We start from the raw sequence: 23,394 nt of genomic DNA on the forward strand, positions 1-23,394 counted from the left end.
TCTTGAGCCCTCACTTCTCCAAATCAGAAATCAGGTGGCAGTTTAGAGAGGTTATTTCCCTCTGGAGACCCCCACCACAACAGCTTTCTGCTTAAAGCAGTCGCTGTGATTCCAGGGAAGCTCTTTTAAATACTGGTAAAATAAGTCTATGTGCTGCATTTTCTTTCTAACCTGTTTATCCCCCTTTCCCTTCAGCTCTCACCTCTGCATACTAGAATGTATCAGTGAGAGTTCTCCCACTGTCTTCTCTGTTTAATTTGGTGATTCTGCCAGTTACTAAGAGGGCTGTGTTGTGATTTAACTCATCAATGTCTTCTTTCAGTCAGGCCCCATCTATGCTGAATCTCGCAGTAAGAGAAGAAAATAAATATTTCTCAATCCTTTGCTCTGAAGTAAGCATTATCCTAGTGCTTCATTTACAATATCTCAATTAATCCAGAAAATAACTCTACACAGCAGGTTATATTATTCCCATTTATAGATGCAAATACTGAACTTTAAATACTAGCACTAGGATTTTAATCCATTTCTATCTTGCTCCAAATCCCATTCTGTCTTGCAAACAAGTGTCAGTAAGTTTTGCCCGTAGGAACTAGTAGAAAACATACAGGTGATTTGAATTTAGGATGCTAATGAATTGAGAGTTTGCTCATTGATTTAAAGATGAAGGAAGGGATTTCACAGTTAGAGACTCAGAACTTAATGATTTTGTTTCTTTAAGGGAAATCTGAGCAAAGTTTATATATAAATCATGCCAATTCTTAATTATTTAAAGATAGATTACTCAGTTTATAGCATTTTTTTAAAACATTTGCTTTATATCCTTATATCCCTTGCTATCAGCCTTTTGAATATTCCTTTGCCAGAGATGAGACAGGGAGAAAAGAAAAACTTTTATTAATGTGCATTTTGATAAATGTTTTAGAAAAATACTTAGTAGAAAAAAGAGTTGGAATTGCTAGCTAAAATTAATTTGAATACTTCATTTAAAAAAATCTCTATTGTCCTGTGAAGTAAATTCCTATGACACTGATGATGTTTAATTCCAAGGGACTTTCTATGTACTTATTCTTAAAACTTCATATCCTATTAAATCTACCTGCATAAGTACTTGTCACATCTTTCTGGTTTAAACCTTAACTTCTTTCTTCTGTCTACTCTTTATTTCCTTCTTGGTGATAACCCTCATGACAATTGCTTTTACAAATACCCTGGGGGTAATAATATTCACTTTTCAAGAGTTGTTGTGATATTTACATGAAAAGAATATATGTAAGTTGCCTGACACAGCATGTACTTAATGAGACCTATTATTAGTAAAATAATGATGTAAATTAAGAATTAGAAAGCAGAATGACTTTTGATAGATTAAAGAGCAATGCACACTGCACCTTTATCTGTAAAGAATTTCCTTCTTTCACACACAAATTGATATGTGCTTCCTATTTTGGCTGCTCAGAACATATCTTCTGTAAATCATTTTATAACTGCTTCCTGCTGTTTTTAAACTGAAACTGAATAAAACAAAGACAGACACAAATTACCAATATCAGGAATGAAACAGGGAATATCACTGCACACTTTGTACACATCAAAAGGTTAATAAAGGAATATTACAAACCACTCTACCCACATAAATTTGACAACTTAGCTTAAATGAACCAATTCTTAAAATACAAACCATTACAATTCACTCAATGTAAAAAAGAATGTGAGTAGTCTTATAACTATTAAGGAAATTAAATTCATAATTTAAAAATCTTTCAAAAAAGAATTCTCTGAGCCCACGTGGTTTGGAGAATTATAACAAGCATCTCAAGAAGGATTAATTCCAATTCTAAACAATCTTTTCCTGAAACAGAAGAGGAATTTCCTAATTCATTTTATGAAGCCAGTATTCCCCTGATACCAAAACCAGACAGTACAAAAAAACAAAAACAAACAAAAACCCCCAGCAACACAAAAAGCAAAAACTACAGAACAATATCCTTCATGGATATAGACACAAAATTCCTTAACACAATATTAGTAAATAGAATTCAACAATATATACAAAGAATTATACACCATGACCAACTAGAGTTTATTCCAGAGATATAAGACTGGATCAATTTTTGAAAATTAATAAAGAAGAAAAATCACATAATCATATTAATTGAAGCTGGAAAAGCATTCAACAAAATTCAAGGTCCATTTATGATTTTTTAAAAAAAGCCTCTCAGAAAAATAGAAGTAGGAGACAACTTCGTCAACTAGATAAAGAGCATCTACAAAAGAATCTACAGCTGACATTGTGCTTAATGGTGAAAATTTGAATGCTTTCCTTCTAAGATTGGGAACAAGATGAAGATGTCCACTCTGCTCACCACTGTTATTCAAATAGTGCTGGGAGTTCTAGCCTATGCAATTAAAAAAATAAAAGGCATACAGGTTGGAAAGGAAGAAATAAAACTGTTCCTATTTGCAGCTGACATAAATTGTCTGTGTAGGAAATCCCAAGGAGTCTACAAAATACCTCCTACAACTGATAAGTGAATTCAGCAAGATCACAGGATGCAAAATAAACATGAAAAATAAATTTTATTTCTATGAACTCGCAATGAATATGTAGACATCGAAATTAAAAATACAATACCATTTATAATCACGCACAAAAAAAGAAAAGAAACACTTAGATGTATATCTAACAAAACACATACAGGATTTGTACACTGAAAAGTACAAAATACTAATGAAAGAAATAAAAAATCTAAATAAGCGGAAAGACAGTTTTCATGAATTAGAAGACTCAATATAGTAAAGATGTAAATTCTCCCCAAATTGATATACAAGTTTAATGTAATTCCTAGCAAAATCCTAGCAGATTTTTTAAAGATATATACAAGACTATTCTAGAATTTACATAGAAATGTAAAGGAACTAGGATAATGGAAATTTTGGAGGAGAAGAATAAACTTGGAGGAATTAGTCTACCCAATTTCAAGATTTATTTTATAGTTATAGTACTGAAGGCTGTGTGATATTATTAGTGGAGGGATAGACACATAGACAAGTGGAACAGAAGAGAGAACCCAGAAATAGACCCACACAAATATACCCAACTGGTATTTGACAATGGTGCAAAAGCAATTCAATGGAGGAAAGAAAACTTTTTCAGCAAATGGTGCTGGAGTAATTGGACATACGTGGGCAAAAAACTGAGACTTGGCCTAAGTCTCATACCTTATACAAAAATTAACTCAAATGGATAACTGTCTAAAATGTAATATGTAAAACTAGAAAACTTTTAGAAAAAAACATAGGAGAAAATCTTCCGGATCTAGAACTAGGCAAAGAGTTATTATACTTGACACCAAAAACATGATCCATAAAAGGAAAAATTGATAAATTGTGTTGCATCAAAATTAAAAATTGTTTGTTCTGTGAAAACTTCTGTTAAGAGATGAAGAGACAAGTACAGACTGGAGAAAATATTTGTAAACCTCGTACCTGATAAAGGACGAGAGTCTGGAATGTATAAAGAATGCTCAAAACTCAACAGTACAAAACCAAACAATCCAATTAGAAAGTGGGCAAAAAACCTCAAGAGACATTTCACTGCAGAGGATATACACATGGAAAATAAGCACATGGAAGGATGTTCAACATTATTAACAATTAGAGAAATGCAGATTAAAACCACAATGAGATGTCACTACACACCTATCAGAATGGCTAAAATAAAAAATAGTGACAACACCAAATGATGGCAAGGATACAGAGAAGCTCATACATTGCTGGTGGAAATGAGAAATAGCACAGTGACTCTGGAAAATAGTCTGGCAGTTTCTCTCTCTCTCTCTCTTTTTTTTTTCGCTGAGGAAGATTAGCCCTGAGCTAACATCTGTGCTAAACTTCCTCTACTTTATATGTGGATTGCTGCCACAGCGTGGCTGACAAGTCGTATAAGTCTGTACCCAGGCTTCAAGCCCATAAACCCAGGCTGCTGAAGCAGTGTGCCAAACTTAACTAATATGCCACAGGGCCGGCCTCTGGCAGTTTCTTAAAATATTAAGCACTTTATTACCATACCACCCAGCATTTGCACTCCTGGGAATTTATCCCAGCTAAGTGAAAACTTATATTCACTTAAAAACCTGTACAGCAATAGTTTAGCAGCACTAGTCATAATAGCTGAAAACTAGAAACAACCCAGATGTCCTTCAGTGGATGAATAGTTAAACAAACTGTGGTATATCCGTACCATTGAATACTACCCAGCATAAAAAGGAACAAGCTATTGATACACACAACAGCTTGGGTGAATCTCCAGAGTATTATGTTGAGTGAGAAAAGCCAATCCCAAAAGGTTACATATTTTATGATTTTGTTTGTAAAACATTCTTGACATGACAAAACTATAGTAATAGAGAACAGATTCGTGATCGCCAGGAGTTAAGGAGGAGGTGGGAGCAGGAGAGAAGATGTGGCTATAAAAGCGCAACAGGAAGGATCCTTGTGGGATGGAATTGTTTTCTCAGCTGTATCAATGTCAATATCCTGGTTGTGATGTACTATAGTTTTTCAAGATGTTACCATTGGAAAAACTAGGAAATGGACATATGAGATTTCTCTGTGCTATTTCTTATAACTACTTGTGGATCTACAATTATCTCAAGATAAAAAATTTAATTAAAAAAATTGAGTTGTAGAAAAAAAAGCAACGTGCACTTTTATTTGTAAAAATTTCTTTCTTTCACCCACACAGTGAAGTGAATTTCCTATTTTGGCTGCTCAGAATATATCTTCTATAATCCATTGCATAATTACTTCCTGCTGTTCTTAAACTGAAACAAGTCATTTAAAATTATTTTTTTAAAATAGAACCTAAATGTGGGAAATAAAACTGGTCTTATTTTTAATTTTGGACACATTTGAATTTGACTTGAGCATCTTTGAAATATTATGTTTCAAATATTTGCATAAATATTTGAAATGCCTAATTCAAAAAATATTTTTTGAAAGATAGTCATGACTATTTTAATGCTGGAAAAAGCTTTTATAAGAACAAACCTCATGGTTTGGAGCTCAAGAGGCTCTTCTCCACTTCTTCAATATCTACATTGAATCCAGAGCTACATAATACTTTTATCAAATAAAACCAAAGCTTTTATGACCCTCTCATGGCTATATGTAGTCTTTCCAATTTAGGTTTGAATAACTTGTGTGAAGAAACTAACTCATGTGAAGAAACATGTATTATACATTTTCCATTTTAAAACTTTATATTCATGCTTCTATATGTTAAATACTAGGAATATACTAATAGTTTTATAATCTGTCTCTTTTAATAGAAGATGAGTATATATGTTAATCCATAGCCAAATAGCTCTATATAAAAATGAAATGAAGAGATGAAAGCAGAAAATATAAAGATTTAAAAAAAGTCTGCCTTTATTTTAATAAGACATCTGATGACTGTAAGAGTTTAATACACTGAAGAATGGGGTTCTATTTGTTCCTATTTCCCACCCACTTGTATTTTCTTTAATACCCTTTAAAATCACAATTTTTTTTTTTAAAAGCCAATACTGTCAATAGACGGAAGAGTAGGAAAATTGCTCATTGGTATAAAGATGAGAAAATCAAGAGCTCTTAGGCTGTTGGTTCTACCTGTAACTTCATGTTTACTTCTTTTTGCTTTGTCTATAGTGTGGTGTTCTAGAGGGAAGAATGCAATCAGTTTGAAATTCTGTAGACCTATGTTTTAATTTCAGCTCTCCCAGTTGTTAACTGTGAGACTATCTCTAAATCTCAAGTTCACTGTAAAATGGAAAGAGTAAGAGCTACTTTTAATACCAATGTTATAGGCTTAAATGAGATAACATATCTCCAGTTCCTAGAAGAGTGTGTACTCCTCTTAAGTACTTCATATTTACTCGCACCCACTTTAACTCCCTCGTGGTAGTAATACATTTTTTCAATCTATATTTGGCCACAATCTATAGCAGAGGAATGGTATTTTGCTTACCTGAAGCCCAGAAGTTCTACATATTTAGAACAAATCTTAATCTTATTAACTCTATATTTATGACAAAAAACTGTACCCCATTTTAAAGTGTTTTTTTTCCTTTTACCGAAAAGAAAGAAAATATAAATTGTTCTCAATTTGCATGACATCTTTAATTAAAAGTTCAATAATATCTACCCCCACTGAGTTGTCTGGACTGCTTCAAATCCCTTCTCTATACTGTTTTAAAAGTGATCAAGACAGAGAAATATGAGGATTGTAATTCAAGATGGTGAACTGATCCCAGCTGTTTACATGTTCTCCCTCCTTACATGCAGTTAAAATGGTAAAATGCATATAAAAATAACAAGTCCATAGCAGTGATGAAAAGCGCGAGTGGTTCTATCACAGGCATTTGGTAACTTCTGAAAGATAAAAAAAAATGGTATGGGCTTGGTCAGGGCAATTAAAGAAACTCAGGATCTTATATGGAGCAATTAACTTTGTTGATTTCCTACCATATGGTAATGATTATCTAAGTAAGGTGAAGAGTCTGCTGAAGCAACTAGTGGGAATTGGGGCAAGAGAGAGAAATGGGGCAGTGTTTTAGATAGTCAAAAATGGTTAACCAAGAACACCAGACATTTGAGGAAAATTAACAACCAAAAAGAGAGGAACCAAGGCCAATGCACAAAGTCAAGGACTTCTGAGGAAACAGAATTAATGACAGAAAAAGATCATAATCAGTATCTTTAGAAAGATTTGAAATGTTATTGAATTCATAAAATTAAGATCAGGCTATTTTTAGAATGGAATACATGGAAAATAAGAAAAGTTTTTGAAAATTAAAAATAGGATCATCACTCCTAAAGTCATAATAAAGTGCCTAAAAATGTCATCCCTTATCTTATTTGTTCACTGCTGTATCCCCAGAGCCTAGAACTCTGTCTGACACATGGCTGATAGTCAGCAGTATTTTTTGAACAAATTATTGAAAGTGCTTTAGAACATCAAATTGTAGAATACTCTCGGAATATAAAACAAGGAGGATCAGAGAGCCAATATCCATTTACTAGGAGCTCTAGCAGTAGTAGGAGAAGCCACAACAGTGATTAAGAGAGTATGGTACCAGCACAGGAACAGACAAGTAGATCAATGGGAATGTAGTAGAGACATGTAAACCCAGTCTACATTTGGAAATTTAGTATATGATAAAGGTGGCATTTCAAATCAGTGAAGAAATGATGGTATTGGGACAGTAGGTTATCATTTTGGTGAAAAATGCAATATTCCAGGTTGATTAAAGTTCTAAAAGAAAATACTACTGGTCTAGCTTCCCATTTTTATCACCCCACTTCATCCCCTTTTTTGAAAGTATTTAAGAAGACATCTAATTTTATTACCAATGACTTTACAAGACATTGCTTTCATATAATTTATAAATGGGCCAGTGTCTGGAAAGTCTGTCATCTTCACATATTCCTATTGATGTCACTTGCTAATCTTCTACATTCAGCCATCTTCTCTGGGAACTCGTTTTTAACCTTGATTTTGCTTGGATAATTTAATATCAGCATTGACTTTTGCTAGCACCACTTTTTCTTTGTACTGACACCAGTGTCCCTCTAGTCCTATTTGACATTTTATTAAGAGGTTGATGAGGTCCCTTTATAATTAAAGTAAGTGAATTCGGATGATTTAAAATCCACTTAAATCCAAGTAAGTGGATTTAAAAAATGTCCATTAGTTTAAATAATTTGAAAATAACAGAGAAAGAAACATAAAAGTGGATATTTGAAACTTAGATTCCAATCCAGAGAAAATTTGGAAGTAAATATACACGTTAACTAAATCTCATCCTCGTCAGGAATAATGTGTTCTCATTTTATTCATACATTAATCATACCTATCTGGGTTGCAGAAATGCAGTGAAATTCTTAATGTTGGATCAGAATATGTTATGTTTCATTTATATCTTTATAGAACATAAAGACATTCTTATGGTAATAGGTTCTGATTGATGAAGAGAATCCAAAACAAGGGTAGGAAATGCACACCATGCAGTATGTGACACCAGTAAAGTCACACATTAGTCCCTTTAAGGTAATAATTAAGATGGTGCTGGCTTTATGGATGTTAGATGGCAGTCTCAGTGGACTCTGCTCTCAGAAGGGCCCCATGCTTGGGGTTTAGTGCTCTTGGGTATCTGTCAAAAATTCTTAATGATTTTTACCTCTGAATTTGTGTTTTATAAGCCAACTCTGTGGGAAAATGGAGCAGGTGCTGGGGCTTGGAGCCTTGGCTCATCTATGATCTCACCTCCCGCCATCTCCTACCTTATTGGGTGGGATTCTTGGTCACCTGCTCCTGCAACCCTGGTGCTCCTGGCCAGCCCAGCAACTGCTGATACAGCAATGAAACCCATCCTCTTTTATCTCCATTTTTAATATCACTACCTTCTCTGTTCTTTTCTCCCATTGCTGTTAGTTCATTTCTCCACATAGATATCTCTTTTTAATCCTGCCTCCGTTTTTTGTGTTTTGAGGCACTATCCGTTTGTTTCTAGATGTGAACACATGCACCTTCCTTCTAATCTAAGCCCTTCTGATAAAAGTTATATAATCTTAAGTAAATCATTTAACCTCTATGAGTCACTGCATTCTGTGCTAGTTAGGGTAAATAGTGCTAGCTACCACAGCAGACACACCCAGAATCTCAGTGGTTTAAAATAAAGGAGGTTTACTTCAAATTCTCATAAAGCCCAATGTGGATTGAATGACCCTCCTTCCATCTTGCAACTACATCTGTCACAGGGCTTACCATGGTATCTGCAATTTAGTCACTCAGCAAATATTTGTAGAATGAATTAATGTAGCAAAAATTAGCCTGTTTGCTTTCATGACTGCATAACAAATTGTGTTTCTAATGTAATTAGAACTTTGGGTTGTCAAGGTTCAGAAACATGTATTTAAGAAATATTTAGAAGAAAAGGAGGAAGATTATATAAATTCGGTCCGTTGCCTATATACAAAGCGAGACACAACACAATGCAATAAAACAAAACCAAGATAATGTGTTTCCACTGGAGCCAGTGTCATATTTCATGCCTTTTAATTACTGTTATATAGTCTAGTGGAAAGAACACCGAATGTGAAATTGAGATTCAGTAGCCCCAAGGACAGACATTTCATGAGAAACCAAGCCTGATATTGAACCTCAATCTTTCATACTTCAAAAGCAACTAAGTCCTTTGTGGGTACTAATTTGAATTCTATTACTGAGTTGATGTGTCATAATAATAAATGACTTGCACTTTCTTGTATAATCATATTTATGCCTCTCAACCTCTTTCATAAAAATATTGCAATGGTGAAAGAATAAAGCATATTGTGATAACTTGCACCCCTTATGTTAAAAAAACTCTGTAAAATACAGACATTTTAAATATCATTGTCTATTTTAGAAATAGACTAAATGATATCTACTTTAAAAAGTATGATGAGCTGGAGGAGACGGTAACTTGAATGTTTTTCAGGAAAATAATCTGTGGAATACAGTAATTAACAAGTGTTTGAGGGCAGTGAAAACATTAGTAAACCAAAAGTTTATTGTACTTTGGGGAAAGTAAAGTATAATAAACTTTATTGTAAGGTGATTACAGTTAATCTCTTGTTAATTATTACAGGACATTATTAACATTTCACTAATATGGATAAGAAGAATAAAAAGTAAGAAAACTTGTATTGATTCTTAGGAAATGTGCATAATTATGAGAGCCAAAAAGACTGTAGTTTTTCTAAAGGACAATGTTATAAGCTCTGTTAGGCAGGAAAAAAAGTGACTATAATTAAAACTATGGAAAAAACCCAGAAAACTGCTATAGGGAACAATCCATTACTGACAAAAGGTATAGATTATATCTGCTGTTACTCCATGATTTTAACTTTTATGTTTAAATTGACTTTTCTTGCTATTTGGGGATTAATTAAAATCTTTAAAAAAGAAAATCAAAGTTCACCTCAAATACCAAGCAGATTCTTAGATCCTGGAAAATGTTCTATATAACTTTACTTAATTCTGATGATAAAATTCCAGCATATGGTTCTTGAGGACAATATCTAATGCCACCAATTCCTTGACTATATAAAGAATAAAAAAAGTGGAACTACCTTAATTATGCTTCAATATTGTAAGGACCCTTTTATTATTGGATTCTAAATCCTCAGGATCTGGCAAATGCCAAATGCTTAATAAATGTTAGTTGAATGAAAGGTGACTTAAAATTGCAACTTTCCGAACTGATCATTAAGAGAAGTTCTGTGCACTGTATTTTTACAGTTTTCTGGGGAAATTTAACAAAAAGTCTAAATTATTTTATCAACTATGCCATAATATTTTTCAATGAACAATTTTTTCATTATTTAATTCATCAAGGGATTATTTAGTGTCTCTCTGAAATGCACAATTATATTAAGTATAAAAACTGGATAGTTTAACTGAAAAAATCATCACTTAGGTTAAACTGATGGGGAGATTGGACTGAAAATGAACATGATCATATTAATACTCTCATCACGCTCATTTATTTTAGCCTAAACAACGGACATCTATTGTGTCTTCTTTGGATTTTCATCGAATGAATCACAACCAAGAATACTTTGAAATCAACACATCTACAGGGTGTACAAGCTTTACTTCCAACCCTCCTGTTAGTCCACCCACCTCTTCTGTGGGAACCACAGAAGTCAAGAACGAGGGAACTGGCCATACAGGTAAAGCCGTTCACTTTATGCAGCTATACTCTTGAATTTTTAAAATGAAAGCTTTTATGAATTAGAAGAATTAAGAGGAAGCTTAGTACAAATTGCATTGTGTTTTTCGTTCACCTCCATGTGTGGCAGTGTAGAGCTTTATGATTTTTTGTCACAATGTGGGTATAATATTCTTTTTGAGTGCATTAATGGCCTTTCAGGTGTTAGATATTAAAGATGATGATTTAATGCTGTAATGGTAGTAAAATTATCAGAGACCTAGAAATGCTCTTCTTCCACTGCTATTTACCTGTCTTCATGTAGTGGTATCAGCTCATCAATATATGACTTCATTAATAGTTGCTTTGAGGCTAGAGAACCTGCATCAAGTTTATCTGGTAAGATTGGGTTGGATAGTGTAGCCTAAGTGGGCTCCCAATCTACTCAAACCAAGGTGAACTTGGGGAGGAGGGATGTGAGGAAATAAGTCTGGGGATAAGGGAATATTAAGGAATGTAACCATACCTACTAGCAAAACATACCTGGTTCCACCCAATCAAATTTGCAATGGTTTCTTTTTTGGGGGGCAAGGAGATTGTAACTTGCCAAGGAACAGGAAAATGACAAGTGGGACCTCATGAATCTCTTCCCCTTATAACTAATTTAAAGTAAGTAAACTATTCTACTACTTTCCTTCAAAAAGATATGATTTTAAAATCCACTAGATATCATTAATATGAATTTTAGAGCCATAAAGTATTATCTTTGTGGGTATTCCATGTAATCTTTGTTCAAAATGAGTGTGTATCTATGACTATATGAATGTATATATGTGTACTTATTGAAGTCCTTTATTCTGACTCTACTTTTAAGAGCACTGATACAGACATTCCAAAAATATAGCCAGAGAATTATTTTCCCCTAGGAAAAAAACTATTTTTAAAACAATGATTAATGGAAGTGGTGAGATTGATATTCTATGGAAGCTATAATCCAATCTTTTCATGGCAACCACAGTGATATTTGTAAAATGTAAATCAAAGTATATCATTATCATGCTTAAAATGCTCAATGGCTTCTCATTGAACTTAGAATAAAATCCAACTCCTTACCATGGCCAATGAGTTCAATATAACCTGGCTCCTGCTTAGCTCTTTAGCCTAACCTTTAGCAAACTCATCCTAGCCCATGCTGGCCTTCTTTGCTAGGCATTCTGGCCCTGGGGCTTTTGTACTTTGGTTCCTGCTGCCTGAAATCTCTGTCTTCAAATTTTCATGTGGCTAGGTGTCATCTTGATTTTGGCTCCAATGCCTTTCCTCATAGAGGTCTTCCCAGATCACCCTATCTCAAGTAGGTGAGATCAATCACCAAATATTATGATGATTATAATGACAAAGATGCAAAAAGAGCAATAAGAATAAGCAATGTGTTAAATCAAATGCTTAAGTATTTTTAATATTTAATGTAATTTTTAAAATCTTAAATATTTAATACTTAAATTTAATATTTTAAATATTAATAAGCAATAAGTATTTAAGCAAATACTTAACACAATGTTTCATACACGTTATTAGGCATTTTATGTATATTAACTCATTTAAAACTCGTAACTGTCATATGAGTTAAGCATTATTATTTGTAGACAAGGAAACATAGAAAGAGGGTAAATAACTAGACTGCAGCCCATAATGACGGCTGGGATTCAAACTTGGTGGTAGAGTCCATGTTCTTAACCATTTTTCAATATTGCTGTGGGCAATTCTATCAAAGCATCCTGTTTTCTTTTTTCCATAGCCTTATTTACTATGTGAAATTACATTGTTCACTTGTTTACTTATTTATTGTCTTCTCTCCTCTTTCTAGAATTGTAAGCTAGAATGGATGGGTCCCTAACACATCATAGGCACTGGAGTCAGGCTGCCTAAGTTTGTTTACTAACTATGAGACTGAACTTCTTATGCTATGAGACTTAACCTCTTTATGCTATAGTTTTCTTATCTAAAGAATTAAATTAACAATTAAATTAATTAGATTAACTTACTCTGTCGTGTTGTTTTGCATGTAAAGTGATTTGCACTGTATCTGGCACATAGTGCTCAACAAATGTTAGTAACTAGTAGTAGTAGTCATTATGATGTTAACGAAGCCTGGCATCATTCAGCGAGCATGAGCATTTATTGTATGTCTGCCATGCACCAGATGCCATTCTACAAGAGAGGAGGGATGGGATATGATTTGTAAATAAAAGTGGTATGTGGACCCCGGAAAGGATTTTGGGCATATAATTGTTACTCAGTTAATGCTTATTTGAATGACTAGTTTCAGATTTAAAATCCTAAAATGGGAGGAATTACAAGTACTCTGATACTTGCCTTTGGAAAATCTTTCTTAGCTTTATTTTAGTTAGCGCACAAAGTGTTTTTTGATGATTAATTTTAAAAATTTTTTTCAGCAATCCTTTGAGGTAGATAGAAATGTTGCTTACTTGTTTTTAGATTAAAAGTAAGAGAAGTTATGGGTCTAGTCCCAAATCTCGGGTGCTCTCTCTCCACTCTGGCTGCCAGAGAGAGAAGAAAAGAACACACACATTTTACTGCTGCCAGGATTTCAGTGACACCATCCAAAACGTGTGGAGAAATTGCAATTTTCCACACTTTACAAAATTGATATTTTGAGGTCTGACATTTGAACAGAATCAAAATCTAACCTTTTAACGGTTGTAATGGTTTCAAATAACATGTTACTATGGTTTCCTAATGTAATATGTCACCTCCATGTTACATCAAACATTTTAGAACAGACTGATATTTAGTAATAATGTAAGGACAATGCTGGTTTGTTTACATTAAAAAATAAAACTTTTAATTTTACAAGTAAAACTTTTAAGGTGAGCATTTATCTACTTGAGAAAGTAACGTTTCATTATCTTACACACAGATAGTTCATTATACTTTGTATTTAAGAACCCACATATGCAGGCACTACCCCATTATTGAAAGAGAGTGAGTTCCAGAGTCACTTCTGTCACAGATTTGCTAGATATTTTCCATCAAATACCTTGACTTCTCTGATCTCCAATTTTCTCCTCTGAAAGGGGAAATAATGTCTAGTCTTTAGGTAGTTGTAATGAATGAGCTTATTTATGTGAATGTGCATATTTATGTGAATGTAAACTATGAAAACTAATATTCTCCTTTAATATTATCATAATTATTATTTAATTTTATTATTTTTCTTATTTAATATTATTACTTGAGATCTATAACACTTTTAAGATAGAAAGAGCCTACTATGGGTCTATACTTATGTCAAAGGTAGCTGACCTTTTCTTGAGTTAAAAGTATAATCTAAATTAACAGATAAATGTACAGTTCATTTTATAAATGAATACATGCACAAAAAATTAATCTTGGCAGAATGTCATTGAATAGAACAAAGATTAATACACCTTCAAAAATGAAAATGCTGCAAAACAATTTAAATAAGTGACCCAGTGAATTTATTATAGCATAGAAGGCCATTTCAAAAGTATTCTGAATTGTAATTAAACCTTCCCACTCATAAGCACTGTATGATATAATCCAAGTATCAATTTATGAATCATCAAAAAAAGGTGATCAGGGGCTGGTCCTGTGGCCAAGTTGGTTAAGTTCGCACGCTCTGCTTCAGTGGCCCAGGGTTTCACCAGTTCGGATCCTGGGTGCGACACGGCACTGCTCATTAGGCCATGCTGAGGCAGTGTCCCACGTGCCACAACCTGAAGGACCCACAAGTAAAATATACAACTATGTACTGGGGGGATTTAGGGAGAAAAAGCAGGAAAAATAAAAGGTGATTAAAGGGGAAGACCTTTGGAGTTTATAGACTTGGGAATGATATGAATGGGTTTGCATTTAACCAGAAAGATCACTCTAATATTAATATGCAGTAGATAGATTTGGGGTGAGGTGAAATTGGAGGTGGAGAGAAACAGTGGCATCAGCAATGGAAAAATGTAAATGGATTTAAGAAATACAAGGTAAAGAGTAATCAACAGGTTATGGTAACTGATTGGATATACAACAGTGAGGGAGAAAAGTTCAAGGAAATCTCTAAAGTTCCTGGTTTAACCAGATGACTCAAATCAGACTGCCATGCCCTGAAATATGGGAAATTTGTAAGTAAGAAGAAGGAGGGCAGATAGATCATGTAGGACCTAATAGGCTATTTTAAGGACTTTGGCTTTTACTCAGAGTGAAATGAGGAGTCAATTTAGGTCTTTCAGAAGAAGAGTTACATGATCTAACCTCTATTTTAGAAGATTATTCTGATTGTGTTGAGAATGGACTGTAGAAGGAGAACAAAGGTGGAAGCTGGAAGACCACTGCAGTAAGATGAGAGATGAAGACAGTGCAGATCAAAGGTGAAACAGTGGAGGCGTAGAGAAATGGATGGATGTTAGACATATTTTTAAGGTATATCCAATATAATTTTATGGTGGAGTGGAAGTAGTATATGAGAAAAAAAATTGAGTAAAACGACAACTGTCAGAATGGATTTACTATCATCTGACATGTGAAGGGTTGTCAGAAGAGCAGATTTGGTGAACGTGGAGAAATATCAGGAATTTGGTTTGAGATGCCTGTTAGGTATCTGAATAGATGTGGCAAGTAGGTAGCTGAAGATCGGGCAGAAGATACAAATGTGAACATCATCACTATACAGATGAAGATGGAGTGAGTGTAGATAGAGGATAAAAACTGAGCTAGATGTAAGAGGAGATAAAAAGCAATACCAGCAAAGGAGACTGAGAAGGAACAAACTGTGAGGTAGGAGGAAATCTTCTGGTGAGTGTTGTGTTCTGAATTCAGATGAAGAAAGTTATTAAGAAGGAGGGAATGACCAACTCTGTCAAATGTAACTGATAAGTTGAGCAGAACAAGGACTGAGTTAGGATTGAGTAGTGGATACAACAATATGGAGGTTGCTGCTGTCCTTGACAAGAGCAATTTGGTTGAAATTGATGAGGAAAAAGCCCAACATGGTGGGTTTAAGAGAGAATGGGAGGCGAGGATTTGGAGAGAGCAAATATAAACTACCTTTTCAAGAAATTTCTTCCAAGGAGAATTATAAAGTTATGATGAAGGAGGAGAAAGAGAGAACAGATTCTATTAACCACGAGGAGAGATTGGCTTTAGACAGGAGCATGGGAAACAGGCAAGATGTTTCCTGTGTGGGTACAAATGCTAGACAGAGATCCATGTGGTGAGAATCTGTGGAAGAGCTGTCCTGAAAGTTTCCATTTTCTCGGTTAGGTAGAAAGCGGCATCAGTTGAGAACAAAGATGGAGGAGGAGATGTGGAGGTTGAAGACAGAGAAGAGGGAAAGAAAGAGTTGTTTGGGAGAAAGAGACAGTGAATAGAGAAGTGAGGTATGGTGCGATTGCCTGGCAGCATTAAGGGTCCATTTTGAGGTTCATATTCATGAACTTAGATTAGCTAATGTGGTTCTGTGTTTTTCTCCAGCCCAGTTCAGGTGGAGGGGAACAGATGCAGAGCATTCGGAGAGTTGAATTTTACATAGGTTCTGATTTTTCCAAATGGTGATATTGAAATGATGAAAGGGCAAGGAAATATGAATACAAGAGAATGAGAGTAATGTCTGACCATAGGATTTAAGATGGAGAAATAGGAGAAAGAGGACAGCAAGGGAGCAAGTAATAGTGAAAAATCAATATGATCATTGGATTGGAGATTCCAGTAGGGTCAAAGGATTGCTGGAGTCAAGGTATTAGAGAAGTGGACTGGAATGATAGGAGGTGGATTCAGAGAGGGGCATGCACATGAAACCAGGAACAATTATAATTATTGGTAATTACATGGTCTTAAGACCGTGGGAGTGAGCAGCTGAGTTAACCTCTTTCCACACAAAATAGCCTCCCATACTATAGTTAAATCAGAACAATTTTTAGAAGAAATATTTAATAAAAGAGCCACATTTATTTCTATGTTGCTCTCCATTCATAATATTTAAACTTTCCATCTATTTAGTAAATTATGGTACAGATGAACTTTACACAAACTTGCCTCTTCTGTACTTTCTCGCACTCTTCCTTGAGGTGCCAAGACCTGTCACATTGTCCCCTGGCTGCCAAGGGCCCTTGAGAGTGGTGTTCTGTTCAGGACCACTTCCTCAGGGGCTCTCTCTACTCTTGATTGACTTATATCTCTCCTTATATGGAACTTTTCAATGAACTGAGAGCCCATCTAATGAGGTATTTCAGTCTTTTGGGTACCCCTAATGGTTGCCAATGTGTTTTTTTCCTCAGGTAACATTTTCTTTTTCAAATAGAGGTGGTGAAAGGTGGTAAAATTCCGGATCTATTTTAAAGGTAGAGGCAACATATTTTTTGGATGTATTAGATGTACGGTATGAGAAAATGAAAGAGACCAAAGGATGTGACTCAAGGATTTCTGGCTGTTTTGACCTTTGGAAGGATGGAGTTGATATTAATTGAGATGTGGAAGCTCAGTTTGGACATTTTAACTTGAAACACTATTGAATATCCAAGTGGATAGGCTGGGTAGATAGTTGAGAAAGTGATTTATTTCAGTGGGGTAAGGCAGGGTGGGAAGAAGCTATGTAGTAATTTTATGTTTATCAAAAGTAAAGAATATCAGTTTTAAAAGATTGAGAAACAGTGTCTCAGGCTGCAATGAGTTCTGAGTTTCTTAGCAAAAATGTCCTGGACTGGTATGTTGTGAATTACTGGGGGGAAAGAAGCTGAGAACCACCAGTAATAAAAGACACTTGCTTTTTATGGAAAGTTGTTTTCAGAAAGTTCTATGTATATGAAGGATTTTGTGGGCTAGCACCTTTGGGCACCAGCTAAGGAAGTTAAATACCCTGGGTAACTAATTATCTACAGTTTTGTAAGTAGTTTCAAACCATCACCTCCTGCTGGAGAAAAGTGATGGGAGGGGGGAATCTAAAAAGAGTAAAGTGGAAAAGTGCTTCTTCCCAAATGGGAAAAATAACAAAAACAAAAGCTTTTAGGTGCATAACAGCATAGGATGCTTTTCTGCAAGGGAGAAGAAACATAAGAGGAGAACTAAAATTAGAACAGAGAAGGTGGCATGGACCTTTCACGCTACTCGGGGATTGCCAGAAAGGCAAAAGAAGGCCTTCCTTTTAATTAGCTCACACAGACTGGAAATAGACCTCCTAAGGCTGAGGCAATGTTATTCCAGCGGCCACAGGACACAGGCTGCAGGACACTGAGGGAGTCTTTGGCCTCCACCCGGCATGAAGGCCAATGCCAGGCTGCTGAGGTGATCTTTAAGCTCTAAGCTGAGATTCTGGGTAAGCTGATAAGGAGGAAGTTAAGGGTTGGTGAGAACAGCACATAATCATATCTTTGAAGTTTATTTTCTTAAAAGTGTACATTAGACAAATTATTGGAATTGTTGATTGTTAAATTCAGTACTTTAAGTAGACCAGGATTTTAGGTAACCAAAAGGAAAGCATTTTTATATCAAATGCCATACATGTGTAATAGTAGAACATAGTCTTAGTTTTTGATCAATCACGAAATGCCTCTCCTGTTCTTTCCTTTTTGCTGTTTCCCCTCTCTATCATGTGCCTTTTCTCTAGTGCCTTTCTGCGTACATTGCACATCACACAGAAGGCAGATATAGGTTAGTAGATGCTTGACAAAAAAAGAAAAGTTGACTATTTTTCAATACTTAAAAATATGAAAATAGCTATTGAAGTCATGTGGTAAAGTTAATGCATACAATTGGGTGGGAACTTATTTTGAGTGAAATTAGTTGAAATGAGGCTATTGGTTTATTTGGGTAGCATAAAATAAATATATTTACTTAGTGTGTGGCATTGTAAGAAAGTCCAGGGTGCTGGGAGAGTATGTAAGAGGGTGATTGATGTCATCCGGGGCACTGCAAAGCTTCGCCAGGGAAGAGTTAGGCCCTGAGAGACAAAGAAGAATTAACTAGGCCAAGGTAGGGAGGGAAAATTATTCTTCCAAAAAGGAATAGCATATTTTAAAAAATCCCTATGGCAGAAATTAATATGAAACTATAGATCTTTGAGAAAGAGGAGAAATGGCAAACTTCGAGCCTTCAGAGGGAGTCAAAGGCCAGTCGTGCAGGGTCTTGTAAGCTATGTCCACGATTTTGGTCTTTATCCTAAGAGACAAAAGAGACCTAAAATCAATGAGAAGTTGTTGGCAGGTTTGTAAGCAGAGAGAAATGATCCAATTTGCATTTTACTGTCTGATGGCTCCTTTTTTCTCTGTGAACCAGAAGGAAAGCCATCCTTGGAGAGTGACCAGTGAGGGCAAAGATCAGACAATTGAGGAGAGTGGAGAACGTTTTAATTAGTTTTTTGTTTAAACTCCTAATAAACGGCTAGTGTATGGGGTCTGAGGTCAGCATATGAGAAGGGATATTAGGGTGGGGGTATCTCTCCCAGTATACCTATGGCCTGCAGGTGATGTATTTAGGCCAAGATCATTCCAGCCAGGGCCAGCTCTTACTGGCTGGCTCATCTCAGCTCATACCTCTAAGTCTGCGCATCTGTCGTCTGTCCACCCTAGCCTCTGCTGCAGAGTTACTTCTCTTGCCAAGCTGGCCCGGTGGCAGCCCTACTTGGCTCTCAGACCAGCTGCCTTCTGAGGCCCCATTCTGGAGGCCACAGGAACCTCCACGTCTCATTCATAATTAAGGAAAATAAGAAGGGCTCAGAAAAATTTATCCTCAAGACTTTGCTAGTCCATGCCATAAGAGAACTACCAAGTTTACTCAGATGTGGCAATGCCCAGAATCTAGATGGGAATTGGAGCCCAGGTCTCTCTTTCCTCATGTTCTCCCAATACCTCTTTATTACACCACAGCCTCTCCAGGCCAAAGCCCGGAAAGGAAAGTTCAGGACACACATGTAGAACTATTTTCCATCCTCCCTATCTCATTCAGCCTTTTCCTTTTTAAAATTTCTCAGAGGCTGTTATGTCCATTCTCTTCCGGGGTGGTCTTCCCATTTGTTGTACAATAGTTCTTCAGACCTAAGTCGGAGTGTTCCAAAGTGGAGTCTGACTGTTAAGTCTATTGACTTACTAACCCACTCTCTCCTACCTGAGGGCATTGAGTCTGCAGTCTAGACTTGGAGGAGGAGAAGTTTCCAATGGAACATAGTTTAAGGATGAAAATATATCGGCGTCTTCTTTGGAAAATACTGTCCCTATTACACTGAGCCAGTGTCATGAAATGAAAAATGCATGAGCATATCACATGCTTAATTAATGTAGCTTCAAAAATGCTTAATAAATGTGCCATTATTATTACTTGTATTGCTGTTACTGCCATAGGTCTAGGCAGTGAGTAGAGCCTAGACTCTAAGAATTCAGTACAAATGGAGAGTGGCCAGGTGCTAGGAGTCCAGCCAGGCAACCAGAATCTTAAATCCACAAAGTTGCTTGGAACAAGCAGATCAACCTGCTGATGAGCAGAGTTGGGATTTTTGTTTGTTCCGTGCCCCAGTTTTATGTGTCCTGGGGTGGGAGGGCAGTGAAAGCTGGAAGTTGTGTCACTGCTGGGGAGAGCCAGACTTTTACAAGTGCTAATCCATCCAAAATTACTGCAGAGGCGAAAGGAACTGTTCCAGAGAGTTTTTGTATTGAAAATCTTTTTTTAAAATTTAATCTTTTATTAACTCAATTTTCTCTTGCTTTACCTTCTGTTAATTCATGTGAAAATATAACTGCTTTGTTAGCTGGAATTTTCTTTGCCATTCAAATTCAGTGCTGCATTTATCTTCTCTCTAATTATCTTGCCTACTTTAGTTTGCTTGATAGTTTTTTTCTCCTGATTTTCTCTTCCAGACTGTTTATATCTCTTGAAAAATCTCCCTGCTCTCAGTTATATTTGTGTGATGTATGTGTATCATTATAACTAAAGGTAAAACGATAGGAGAAAAGCTGACAGTAATTTTTTTTTAATGGAGGGAAAAAGTCTTGATATTTCCAGTCTGTGCTGTGTCGATATCCCCTCTCTACCCTTAGCTGAAAACAGTTTCCAAACTACTAGACCTTTTTCTCTATTCATGTCTTCTATCACTATAGTCTTCTTTTGGGAGAACATTCTTCCTTTTTTCTCTGCACCTGTCTATGCTGGGCTGGTGCCCTGTGTGTCTGCCTGGGCCTTAGCCCTTTAAATGCTGACTCCTCTTTTATGCATCATGCCATAGTGAGCCAGCCCATGGCAGAACTTGTTCCCGATATTCCTCCAGGTAACTTCCTGCCTGATAGAACAATTGTTCCCCGCCTGTCCGGCTCTGGGCTCTAGTGATTTCAACTCTTCTGCTTGGCTCTTGGTATCTGTGATAGGCAGAATTCTAAAATGGCCCCATGATTCTCTCCCACCGCATATCCATACCTTTGTGTGATGCCCCTACTTTGAGTGTGTGTGGGAGCTTAACTTGCTACTAGCCAAAGGCAAGGGTGATGAGGTATAACTCCCATTGTTACGCTATGTTTTATGGCAAAGGTGAAGGGATTTTGAAGATGTAATTAAAGTCTCTAATCACTTTAAGTTGCTCAAAAGAGAGATTATCTTTGGTCGGCTTGAACTTATCGGAAGATCCTTTTAAGAGGGGGACTAGATGTTAGCAATTTGAAGCAGCAGACTATGTGTTTCTCTCTCTCTGTCGCTCCATTGCTGGCTCTGGAGAAGTAAGCTGCCACAAATGCTACAGCTGTACCCTGAGCCTCAGATGAAATTGCAGCCCTGGCCAACTCCTGGATTACATCCTGGTGATGCCCTCCTGTGCAATGGACCCAGCTAAACCATGCCCAGACTCCCGACTCATGTAAACTGAGATAATAGATGTATGTTGTTCTAAGCCACTAAGTTTGTTGTGATTTGTTATGCAGAGATAGAAAACGAATACAATGTCCAATGTTCTCTTGATATGGGAGAAAGGGAGACTCTCTCTTCATCTGCCTTGGCCTCAAAGAACCTCCCCAGTCAGCACTAGTCCCTTGGTCTCATTGAGTTTACAGATATGATTGAAAGTGAAGAATTTGAAAATTGTCTCCTTTACCCCACATCCCCTGCTCAGCTCAGTTAATGCAATTATGCATTATCTATCATACCATTTTTTCCAAAATGGTTTTTTTTTTGAGTTATTGATAGGTTACAATCTTGTGAAATTTCAATTGTACATTAATGTTTGTCAGTCATGTTGTAGGTGCACCACTTCACCCTTTGTGCCCACCCCCCACCCCACCTTTCCCCTGGTATCCACTAAACTGTTCTTGGTCCATAGTTTTAAATTCCTCATATGAGTGGAGTCATACACAGATTATCTTTCTCTTGCTGGCTTATTTCACTTAACATAATTCTCTCAAGGTCCATCCATGTTATTGCAAATGGAATGATTTTGTTCTGTTTTGCAGCTGAGTAGTATTCCATTGTATATATGTACCACATCTTCTTTATCCATTCGTCTGTTGATGGGCACTTAGGTTGCTTCCACGTCTTGGCTATTGTAAACAGTGCTGCAATAAACATTGGGGTGCACAGGACTTTTGGGATTGCTGACTTCAGGCTCTTTGGATAAATACCCAGTAGTGGGATGGCTGGATCGTATGGTAGTTCTATTTTTAGTTTTTTGAGGAATCTCCGTACTGTTTTCCATAGTGGCTGCACCAGTTTGCATTCCCACCAGCAGTGTATGAGGGTTCCTTTTTCTCCGCAACCTCTCCAACATTTGTTGCTATTAGTTTTAGATATTTTTGTCATTCTAACGGGTGTAAGGTGATATCTTAGTGTAGTTTTGATTTGCATTTCCCTGATGATCAGCGATGATGAGCATCTTTTCATGTGCCTATTGGCCATCAGTATATCTTCTTTGGAGAAATGTCTGTTCATGTCTCCAGCCCATTTTTTGATTGGGTTGTTTGATGTTTTGTGATTGAGTTGTGAGAGTTCTTTATATATTAAGGATATTAAGCCTTTGTCAGATATATGACTTGCAAATATTTTTTCCCAGTTAGTGGGTTGTTTTTTTGTTTCAATCCTGTTTTCATTTGCCTTGAAGAAGCTCTTTAATCTGATGAAGTCCCATTTGTTTATTCTTTCTATTGTTTCCCTTCTCTGAGAAGGCATGGTGTCCGAAAAGATCCTTTTAATACTGATGTCAAAGAGTGTACTGCCTACGTTTTCTTCCAGAAGCCTTATGGTTTCAGGTCTCACCTTTAGGTCTTTAATCCATTTTGAGTTTATTTTGGTGAATGGTGAAAAAGAATAGTCAATTTTCATTCTTTTACATGTGGCTTTCCAGTTTTCCCAGCACCATTTGTTGAAAAGACTTTCTTTTCTCCATTGTATGCCCTCAGCTCCTTTGTCAAAGATAAGCTGTCCATAGATGTGTGGTTTTATTTCTGGGCTTTCAACTTTGTTCCATTGATCTGTGCACCTGTTTTTGTACCAGTACCATGCTGTTTTGATTACTGTAGCTTTGTAGTATGTTTTGAAGTCAGGGATTGTGATGCCTCCCGTTTTGTTCTTTTTTCTCAGGATTGCTTTAGCAATTCAGGGTCTTTTGTTGCCCCATATGAATTTTAGGATTCTTTGTTCTAATTCTGTAAAGAATGTCATT

At 36.1% G+C, this 23,394-nt stretch overlaps 1 protein-coding gene across 1 annotated transcript in view; it reads left to right on the forward strand.

Moving 5' to 3' along the window:
* ANKS1B (ankyrin repeat and sterile alpha motif domain containing 1B) overlaps window positions 1-23,394 on the forward strand; it is a 1,013,016-nt gene that overhangs the window by 431,367 nt on the left and 558,255 nt on the right. Inside the window, exon 12 of the mRNA XM_046646005.1 lies at window positions 10,581-10,761. Within this exon, the coding sequence (XP_046501961.1) occupies window positions 10,581-10,761 (181 nt within the window). The remainder of the gene's footprint in view (window positions 1-10,580; window positions 10,762-23,394) is intronic.

Source organism: Equus quagga, chromosome 19 (genome assembly GCF_021613505.1).
Source record: "Equus quagga isolate Etosha38 chromosome 19, UCLA_HA_Equagga_1.0, whole genome shotgun sequence".
NCBI classification, from domain to species: Eukaryota; Metazoa; Chordata; class Mammalia; order Perissodactyla; family Equidae; genus Equus; species Equus quagga.